Here is an 11,424-nt window from a genome sequence, read left to right as displayed (position 1 = left end):
AATAATTTAATCGAGACGCCAGATATGATTGACAAATCTGATTTACAAGTTCAAAGAGTATTAAAAAATCCCACTAACCCTAAGAGAATTATAAAAAACAAAAGTGTACTGCATATATTGTGAAAATTTAGTCACAAATTTTTCACGTCATTTGGAAAGAAAACACACATTAGAGAATGATGTAATGGCTTTTATTTTAATGCCAAAAAAATCCAAAGAAAGATTCAGATTCTTAGAATTATTAAAAAAAAAAGGAAATCTTTATTACAACAGATCTGTTTTGGAACAGAAATCTGGTTCAATTATTGTTGGTAGATGTCCAAAATTCAATAAAGACACAACAGTAAATGATTTCTTACCTTGTAAATATTGTTTCAAATTTATGAAAAAGAAAAAACTTTACAGACAAGTTAAAAGATGCAAATTCTAAAAAGAAGAAATAGGATTACCAAAAAGGCGCAATAATATTATGCAAAGTGCTGTTTTATTACAAACAAAAAACGAGTTTCAAAATCTTCAAACAGAAGTTTTTAGCACTATGAACTATGATGATATTTTCATGACTGACAACTTGCAAGAATGTTGTAAATACTAATATCACTAGTTCTTGAAGTACATAAATTGAATGAGTTATTACTACTGCAATATTTTTAAACATTTGTGGAAACAGCAAAACAATTAAGCGGTTATGACGAAGATAAAAACACATACATTAATCCACCAAATGTGTTAAAACTTGGACATTCAATTTTACAATGCTGTGACATTTTTGAAAGTCAATCTATATTCGAATACAAAAGCGAAGAAGAGTTGCAGATGCTAAGATTGGAGTGGATGGAGTGGAAATATGCCATATTGTCTAATGTAATCCAGGATATGAAAAAAAGAAATTTTAAAAATCAAAAAACTGCCCAACGCTGATGATATACAATTATTACGTAACTATTTATTTAGATTAAATTAAAAGGTAAAAATTTGATTGAAAAAGGGTTTGTACACTAAAGATACTTACAAAACGGTTTGCTAGTGTTTGCTATCTCAAATAATTTTACTAAATCGTCGAAGGTCCATTGAAGTCGAAAGAATTAAAGTCAACGATTATTTGAACAGAGACGCAAAATGAAATAATAAAATCGCACACTGATGTTGAAGCAAGACTTTCCAAAAACTTTGTCAGATTTGTAATTAGAGAAAAGAAAGCGAGAGGTATACCTGTTCTTCTAACACCAGTTCTAAAAGAAACATTAGATGTATTAATAAATTTAAAAAGTTCTGTTGATATTTTGGAGTCAAATCCTTATATTTTTGCTATACCATACACTGTAGAGGTAGCTTACCGTGAGGCAGATTGTCTACAAAAATCTGCAGATGCCTGTTGGGCTTCTGATCCAGATCAATTGCTATCTAGTAAGGTAAAAAAGCATAAAGCTACTATGTCCTATTACTGAACCCATCAATCAGTGACAGAGAACAATTGTCAAACTATATAGGCCACAATTTGGCAATTGACAATGAATATTATCGTTTCTAGACGATACATTGCAAATAATAAGCCGAGTGAGCAAAATTTTATTGGCCATGGAATCTGGAAAACTGCACAAGCTTAAGGAGAAATCTTTGGAAGAGTTAGATGAATATATGATGCCTGCCAATTTATCAGATTCTGAATTAGATGAAGAAACTGTTACAGGTATATAAAATCGATGAATAAAATAAATAATTGAATAATATTTAAATAATATTTAAATAATTAAACTAGCTAAACTTAAAATCTCTGGGGAAATTTTTTTTTTTCAAATTTTCTATAATGGAGTGTAATATCTTATAATAACTCTTTGTTCTATAATAATCATTAGCAGATTCGGTAGACTCAATTGGTTCATACATAGCACTTGTTACAGAAGTTACCATAAAATCTTTAATACGGTTAGGCTCTCTTCTCTTTCTCTTAGAATCTAAATGACATTTTTTTAATAAATATTAATATTATATAAACACTTAGGTAATTAAATTTCAAATTAGAAAACAAACCCCGAGCTTGGTAAGGAATATCTATTAAAATGTTATTGTCATCTGTAAATTTTTTTATTGACTGCCAAATCTCAATAAAAGATTCTGTAGTTCAAGAACTTTCAAAGCTTATTATAATACTTTTTACTATCACAGCTGATTTTTCTAATTTTTATCTTGCATCATATTACTTAGGACATTAATGATACTAAGTACTTGACGCAGAACAAACAAATTTACAATAAAAGAGCAGTTTTGCAAGCTAGTCAGTATTCCTATTGAAATGTAAAAGTTGTATTAAGATTGTTTAAAAAATAATAAATAAATATGTGTAACATTTTTATATATTACCTAGAGCTTTATTTACATATTTCTAATTCTCATTTTCTATTTCTTCTTGCAAAACCTGAATAATTGCTTAGTAACAGTCCAAAATAGCATCACAATTTTTTTACCGATAATTCCATCTTGTATTGCTTATTCTACCAATTGTTTTAATTTTGAGCCCCAACTTTTTTTTGCATGTCCATGAGTCGTTGATATTTTGTGGGATAAGAAAAATAAATATATAAACTGTCTAATGTATTAAGAAGACATCTAGTTTCCTTAAATAATAATAAATGTAACATATTAAATTGCAATTCTATTTTACTACATTTTACAATACTTCTTTTACAATTACTTTCACAAATTTTCACATATCGACAGCAACCAGCTAAACTTGGTTGGCCATACAATGGGTATAAACCACGCAAGAATATTTGTTTTAGATTGTAGCTTGTACACCATTTAATTTTTCAGCCATAATACAAGCCCTATTATGTGATTGACCTATAATTTAAGCTTTGTCACTTAAATTACAAACTTTCAAATAATCTAAAATATGTAAACTTAGAGCTAGGGCATCATATTTAATACAATAATAAATAAATCTGAGAAATCTTTCATGTATATTTACATACCTAATACATAAAGCCAATTGTTCTTTCTTATGACAACTGAAAATACATTAAAATCATACATATTTACAATAGGTCTAGGTAATACTTAATAATATTTATTTATTTTTATTTTTTAAGTCATTAAGAAGTACTATTTACTAAGCATACTTCATCACACATCACACCAAATATACCATCCCCATGAACATTTCATAAATATAAAATATTTAAAAATATAAAAAATATTTAAAAAATAAATAAATATTTAAATGTACAAATAGTAATATTATACTTATTGAATTAAGTATAATTAATTATATTAAAACAATTAAAAAATTATATTCATAGTTTAATTTAATTATTGGTTATTATCTTTTTTGTTCATTCATATTTTGAAATGTATAACAATATTATTTTTATTTTAGACTTGAAAACTGACATCAAAACAAAAATTTGATGACAAAGTAGTAATAATTACTATAAAATGTCCTTCTATCATTGAAAAGGATGATTATGCATATATCCAAGTTTTAAATTCATTGTTACATAGAAGCCATACATTTGAAGCCGTACATTTGAACCTAACACTGGTTGAAAGAAAATTCTGTGATGCAGAAACCAAAGTAAATTCTTATATAAATATATACTGAGGATTCTAAGTTTTTAATATTGGAATTGCTAACATTTGTATCAACTACTTCTATCTCATACCAAATTATAGAAAATAAAATAATAGTAATTTATTATTATTAATCATTACTAAATTAATGTGATTTTTAAAAGATACCTAGTCTTATATAATAATGCTACTTATCAACTACTTACTATATGCTAATTACTTAATAATTACATATTATAATTTTAAAAAAAAACTTCCTATCCAATGGATCTAATCAGTAGTATTCAATTGTTTTTTCAAAATCCCATAAATTTCCTTTGTATTTATTATTTGTTATTTATTATAGATCAGTATTCCAAATATAAACTCCAACTTTGGCCAGGTTTTGAAACTTCTCTTGGAAATTATGATGGTGGTTTGTTCTTAAAATCAGAAATTTACACTAAAAACATAAGAGAAGAAAGGGTTTTAGATTTTTTCAAAGAATGTAAAGAGAATGAAGGGAAAACTCTCATTGGATGGTCAGTAATTGTTATGATATAATATTTATAATTTCTATCAAATACTTATTTAGTTTGTTTTAAGTCAATCACATATACATATTTAATGTGGCAATATTCTCAATATTAAACTCTTAACAAATATTTCATTTTAGTTTTTTCACGATCATATACATTGATGTGAAAAATACTATTCATACTCATGATTTATGTTCAATGTACAAAAATATTATAATATTATTATGGCTATATTATATATGTAATCTTGAGTATATTCATTTCAAAAATTTAAAAAAAAAAATTAAAAACTAGTCAATGCTAATTAGTATTAATTTTTTTTCTAAAAATTCTTTTAAATGTGGATTATCTAATTTAGCAAGAGGTATATCTGCCTTAATTACTGCACAACATTAAAACTACATTTACTTGAAGATTATGTAAGAAATTTCTGCTTTGATTGTACTTGTTTTTTTACTTATCGTTCTTTGTTAGATTTATGTTTTGATGTAGAGATATGTTGAGTTATCTGAAATTTTTGAGTAGTTGAAACACTTATATCACAAGCATTGCAGTAAAGTACATTATTATCACTCGAAATAGTTTCGTTTGGAAAATCACGGGAAACATTTGAAATTTTAGTTGAAATAGACCGAGCTACTTTAGGCATTATTTACTAATTTATTATTTAGTCTTTAGTTTATAAATTATAATTTATAACATGAAAGGTTAAGATGTTTTCACAACCACGCGAACACAAGAACTGATAGTCTGATAGGTACTATTGTAAATTCATAAATATATTTTGTCAAATAATTGTTGAACATAAAGTAAAATCTAAGATCATTAAGGCATGGTTATTGAACAGAAACAGATAAGATAAACTAAAATCAAGTTATTAATATTTATTTTAACCTAATTATTTTCTATATACATCATACTCTTGCAATTTGCCAAGTACCACTATCGAAATATAAATGTAAAATATCACTAAACCGCCAAAATGGTCAAAATGTATGTAATATGTAAAAAAAAAACGAAAATTTTACAAAGTATGTAAAAATATGTATTTATGACAAAATATGTAAAAATATGTAAGATAAAATATGTCTTATTTTATTGCAAATCTATACTTATAATAACAGATGGATATGTTATAGAGTAGATAATAGTCACAAGTAATATCTTGCATTATGGTTACATTATTTGGAATATTAGAAGATCTAATATAATATTCTATTTCAGGTGCAATTTAAAATGAGTGTTATAGGAAGTGAAGTTCTGAATAGATGTGATAGTCAGACCTATATAATTAATGATCTAGACAAAGATTATAATACAAAATCAACATTTTGTAAGGAAGATAAATACAGTATATCATATATTGACTATTATACACAAGTTTGCTAGTTATGATTTTGAATAATTGAGTTATAACTGATAGTAATTGCAACTAACTACTGTAGTTTTCATATTTAAGCTTTAAACTAAGATTACAAGTATTTTTATTTTTTTTAGAAATATGGAATAAACCTTAGCAGTTATTGTCAGCCAATATTGATATCACAAAAAGAACGAATCTTTTATTAATGAAGGTGATAAATCCAAGCCTGTGTACTTAGTTCCTGAATTAAGTACTTTTACTGGAACAACAGATGCGATGAAGTAATTATATTTATAGAATATTGCACCATTATGGCACATTTCATTATGGCTTGAATTATATTTTTTTTTTACACAATCACATTTTAAAAATATTTAGACAAATTGTATTTTAATTTTAAATATTTTTTTCTTTAAATATTGATAAAAATATTATAGCTTCTTCAAAAAGTATAAAAATGTACTTATAATTAGATAAGTTATAACTAGGGCCTAAATTTTATTCATTTGCATTTTCTTGTTATATTTATAGTAACATAGTATTTATAGTTATATTTATCGAATACCTAAGTGTTTCATACCCACATGTATGTTTTACCATTGTTCATTAGTTTTACCCCCACATACCTATGGTTCATAACATTTTTTTTTTCTTATATTAGATTATATCTGCTAGAAATTGGGTCGGGAATAATTGTTGTAATAAAAAAATATAAATGTTGTATATTGCTTTTCAGATTAAAAACTATGACAGGTACCATTAAAAAATAGTAATAAAAACAAATACTATTGAAAATCAATTACATGTACTCTAAAAATAATGTTATTTGTTAAATTTAATTTTGAAAATTAAATTTTTTGTTTGCATGTTTATTATTTTGAAGAGTACTTATATTTATACAAAAGAAGAGCATAAATGCATATTGCTTAGTTTAAGAACATACAATTCGAACCCTACTTATAACATAGTGATTATTTAATTTTGATGTGTATTCATTACAAATATATAGGTACTGTTTATAATTCCAGAAAAAATCATCTCATGGCTGATTTGGAAACGCATAGAAGAGTTGGTTCCAGTGAAAGAATTGGCAGATAAAATAGTCTTATAAATCGGATTCTAACTACACCAAAGGTATATTTTTATTGAAATATTTTTGAGCAAATAAATATTTTCTTTAATTTCTACTGGGTATTTTAGTCTGTAGAATCATTAAAACAATGGAATTTAACATTGAGTAATAAACTCTTTACAATTCCTGGTCGTGTATTACCACAACAATCACTTCACGGATAAAATTACAAATTTCCAGCTGGTAATGAAGCTAATTGGGCAGTACACTTATGGAAATTACCCATGTACTTGTGCTAAAATATAACATTGGGTAGTACTAGGTCCAGAAGCAAATGTTGCTGAAGTTAGACAATTTACCAATACTCTACTTCAGATAGCAAAAGGCTTGTCATTTAATTTACCACAACCAGAAATGTTAGTATTAATTATTTACATTTAATACATTTTATAACTTAACTCAAATATAAAATATACTATGATATTTTAATTTCTATTTTAGAGTTGATCTAAAAGATACGAGTGCGAGTATGTATTCAACTACTTTGGATCAAGTAATAAATCAAATGGATCCATAATTTATATTATGCGTCATTCCGATATTGCCTAGTGAACATTACAGTCTCATTAAAATACAACTATGTATTAATAGACCAGGTAACCAATTTCTGAAATTGAAATTATGGATTTGCATATCAGTTTCGTTTCAGTTTCGGATAATTAAATAATTGAGTTAGGTTAGACGAGGTCGGAATCATGTGTCTTACCCTGTATGCTATCATTGGGAGTACCTGTGAGTTCTCACATTTTACCGCAATTTGTGACATATTTCTTTTGTATCTTTATCTGAAATTTTAACATGCCAGCCAATCTATACGTTTTGGTGGGTACAGCTGATCAGCATGCAGTTGGAAGCGACATGGACCGTCATGGACCGACATGGACCGATATTAAAACACTAAGTGTGCCACGCTCTAAATTCATTCAAATGACATATTGACGCAAATATAGATTAATTATTTCAACTTAATCTTAATATCATGGTACTGCCTCTTATAAAGTTATAACTGTATCTTAAGCGTATGCCTTGGTTTTTACATAAAATCATTTTTAATATAAATAACTGATATTTTAGTGCATAAAATAAATTAAACTTATCTTATAATATTTTCACTAATTATTAGAATTTTTCCTTTATCTGGTATAAATAAGTTCTCAGATTAAAAATATTTAATACCCATTACTGAAATTGATTTTCTATAGCCAATGTTATTGCAAAAATTTTAATCTTGGCATTACAATTTTGAATAACAATAATCAACAATAATTAATATGGTATGGTTAGTGTATAGGGTTTTAACATTTTGGGTTAATTTGGGTTCAGAGACTGTTATTAAAATATACATAAATATATAATTTAATAGTAATGTTTAATTCTAATATCATAATGGTATTAAGCATATATTTCTGACTGCTTCTGCTTAAACTCAATTCAAATATCTCAAAATGTTTTTTTTTCAGTTCCATCTCAAATAGTGTTATTGAAACAAATGAAAAAAAAAAAGATATTCATGTATGCCAATATATCCATAAAAATAATTATAAACTAAATGGAGCACCATGGCCTGTTGTCATCCCTAAAAAGGTATGATTAATTTTAAATTGTACATTTGTATTATGTAAATTTAATATAGTAGCTAATCATTTAATGATGTCTTTTATCAGAATATGATGATAGTTGAATTTGACGTCTGTCACGGAAAGCAAAATAAAACTTATGGTGCACATATAGCCACAATGAATGATACCCATACTACTTACATCAGCTGTCTACAAAAATATGAAAGCAGACAGGAACTTTCAAACAATTTTGCAATGAGTATTGCTAGTATGTATATAATTATATTACTTTTCTTAAATTAAAAAATTAGACATAGATTATAAAATTTAGTATTTATAGTACCAGTCTACTTAGCATCCTACCGACACTTGAGTGATCTTATATGTATCTTACCATAATCCCTAACCAAATATTATATTGAAAAAAATATGCTTTATTGAATCAACTGGTTAATAGAATCAAAATGGCCTAAACCAATGTGATCACATTAATATTAATAAGTGATTTATGCATTTAAACATAATTATTACTAGGAATTTATGAAGTACAGCATATTTATAATCTATTTTGACTCATAGTGGATCTTACATTGTTTTTAGTACTGAGAATTATGCGATTATGTAATGATTTTTGTATATTTGCTGTTAATTGAAATTTGTTTTGATTATAAAGACAAGAAAAATGTCAAATTTAATTTATTTTTATAAAAATTAGACGCATAAAACAATATTAATTACCCGTTTTTATATCATTCATTTTATTTTCTGTAAAAAAAGTATGTATGATTTTAATGCGCAATGTGCTACTATGCGGAAAAATAAATTTGATGGATTCTCAAGCGCCGTGGCACTGACATGTCCAGTGCCTAAGTATAAAAATAATGGGTATTGCACTTTTGTTGATAAAATAAAAAGCACAAATACATTTTTGGAAAATATATTGCACGGATGTTGTTGGGGCCCCAATATCTTTAATTTTTAAGTAAACTATGCTTTTTTATAAAACAAAATAATCGTTAGACCTACAATAACTTATTAATGGCCAGTATTATCAACCTACTACAATTTAAATATTATTTTTGTTTTTTAGAGGCTTTAAATAAATATAAATCAAAAAATAACACATTCCCTAATAATATCGTTATATACAGAGATGGTGTGGAAGATGGTCAGTTATCTTATGTTCATCAAACAGAAGTTGATATGGTAAAGGTTGGTATCTATAGCAATACATAAGTTTCCCCATATATAATTTGTGTAATTAAAATGTTTATAAATAAATTTCTTTATAGAAAACATGTAAAGAATTTTACGGGGATAAAAAAGTTGGCTTGGCATTTGTTATATTTAAAATATGCAACAACACAAGATTTTTTTGTAACAATCCTAATATATATCAAAATCCACCACCTGGAACAGTTATTGATAATACTGTCACTGACCCAACTATGTAAGTATTAACCAATTAATAATAAATATTTATACTTATTTTAATGAAATAACTTAAAATATACCCATACTTAAACATACTCATTACTCACTGATAGACTGAATATTGATCAATTTTTAAACCATTATTAAGGACTTAGTACATACATTGTGACTACAATATTTATTATATAATATTTAGTTATCAATCTAATTCTTTTTTTCATAATTTATGCAGATATTTTTTCAAATTATTTTATTGTTAAAATATACGTATACATTTTTCTATTAAATTGAAGCTTAAGCATATTAAATATTCATGTTAGAGAAACTATAATTATGTATGGATTTTTATTTTTATTTTTAAATTTAAGTATGGAATAACATTTGTATGCATACCAGGTACGATTTCTACTTAGTCTCTCAAAATATAACAAAAAATGCAGCAACGCCAACTCACTACAATGTAATCTGGGATACTCTCAATTAAACAACTGTATCCAATTTCACACCCACGATAGTTCAAAGACTTACTTATAAATTGACTCATATGTCCCACAATTATTCGGTAAGTATGAATTGTTTAATGATGAACATAAAAATTGAACATATATTTTAATAATTTTTAATGGACATATTTTTATAGAATACACAAATGGTTCCAGGCCCTTGTCAAATGGCACACAAATCAGCTACTTTTACAGCAAAGTTACTCAGGACTCCTCATTACTTTTACTTTGTTTTATGTAATTTTTTTCACTAAACACTGTGTAGAGACTTTATTTATGATATATTAATGTTATAACTTATTTTGAACGTTCTTATTTTAGTAATAAGCAATTTTTTATTTTACAATTAATTTTGTAAAGATATTTAACCCAATAATCATTAATTAATTTTTAAGGTATTGAATTGATATTTGTAATTATAAGTCACTATGAATAGAAAACACAAATTATCTTTTTATTTATCTAAATAAATTTCTATGATCTATTATCTTTATCTTAGTATTTTACTGAAAGCTTAGATTTATTATACTCATTTATCTTTATCTAGATAAATATTTAATTATCTTTGCTCAACAGTCAACGCCACAAAGAGGATATTATATTGTTGATTCCAAATAATCCGTGCTTCGGTACCTATAAATCTTTTAATTATTTAAAAATCTCGTGTCACGTGTTTGTTTGTGATAAACTCTAAAACTAATGGACCGATCTTGTTGAAAATTTCACTATTGTAACAATATACCAGGAGCCTTGCATTAAATTTTCACGCATTTTTACCCAACAAATAAAATTTCATTGATATTATTTATAGAAAAAAAATCTAAACAAATTGAAAACTAAAATTGCCCGTAAACAACCCAAAAAGAGTCAAAATATTTTCAAAATTTTATGGTGTATTGAGAATAAAAATTTAAGCTTTCAGTGAAATGTTCATATATCTACAATTATTCATTCATTAATAACAATAAAATAAGAAAATCGTCACTTGAGAAATCAAGCGAATATCAAATGTTGTAAAAATATGAATTTCAAACGCTCATAAAAATTTAATTTTACTTTCTTGTAGACATTTTTTTTTTGATAAAGGTAGACAATATTATGTGGAATCTTGTAATACATTTTCAAATCTTGGATTTAAAAAGAAAAATTTTTACGATTTTTTAACTCAAAATAATTTGCTAATTTTCGTGATTTTTACATATTTTGTCAATTTTTGAACTTTAAATGTTAATAAAAAAAACTTTGACTAAGGATTTTTAATATTTTTAAAATGTCAATGTAACAATATAGTAGGAGCCATGTATTACATTTTCAAGTATTTTTACTCAACAAATAAAGTTTTATT

At 25.6% G+C, this 11,424-nt stretch overlaps 1 protein-coding gene and 1 long non-coding RNA gene across 3 annotated transcripts; both read left to right on the top strand.

The window, feature by feature from the left end:
• The first annotated feature begins 3,384 nt into the window (after positions 1-3,384).
• On the top strand, positions 3,385-8,404 carry LOC115034736. Of its 2 annotated transcripts, none has more exons than XR_003840056.1 (8): positions 3,385-3,574; positions 3,917-4,091; positions 5,586-5,732; positions 6,480-6,585; positions 6,764-6,939; positions 7,025-7,179; positions 8,044-8,167; positions 8,248-8,404. It is a non-coding gene; the product is annotated as an uncharacterized LOC115034736 (long non-coding RNA). The 2 variants fall into 2 exon arrangements; XR_003840055.1 differs by having other exon boundaries at positions 6,652-6,939.
• A 706-nt stretch (positions 8,405-9,110) lies between these two features.
• LOC115034737 (piwi-like protein Siwi) lies at positions 9,111-10,374 on the top strand. The gene is made up of 4 exons (XM_029492135.1): positions 9,111-9,354; positions 9,435-9,592; positions 9,973-10,138; positions 10,217-10,374. Exons 1-3 carry the CDS (start codon positions 9,181-9,183, stop codon positions 10,058-10,060), a joined length of 420 nt encoding a protein of 139 aa, XP_029347995.1. The 5' UTR covers positions 9,111-9,180; the 3' UTR covers positions 10,061-10,138; positions 10,217-10,374.
• The last annotated feature ends 1,050 nt before the right edge of the window (positions 10,375-11,424 follow it).

This window comes from Acyrthosiphon pisum, unplaced genomic scaffold (genome assembly GCF_005508785.2).
Source record: "Acyrthosiphon pisum isolate AL4f unplaced genomic scaffold, pea_aphid_22Mar2018_4r6ur Scaffold_20932;HRSCAF=22564, whole genome shotgun sequence".
NCBI classification, from domain to species: domain Eukaryota; kingdom Metazoa; phylum Arthropoda; class Insecta; order Hemiptera; family Aphididae; genus Acyrthosiphon; species Acyrthosiphon pisum.
Note: the sequence above shows the minus strand (reverse complement) of the source record. Positions and strands in the feature narration are given on the sequence as shown.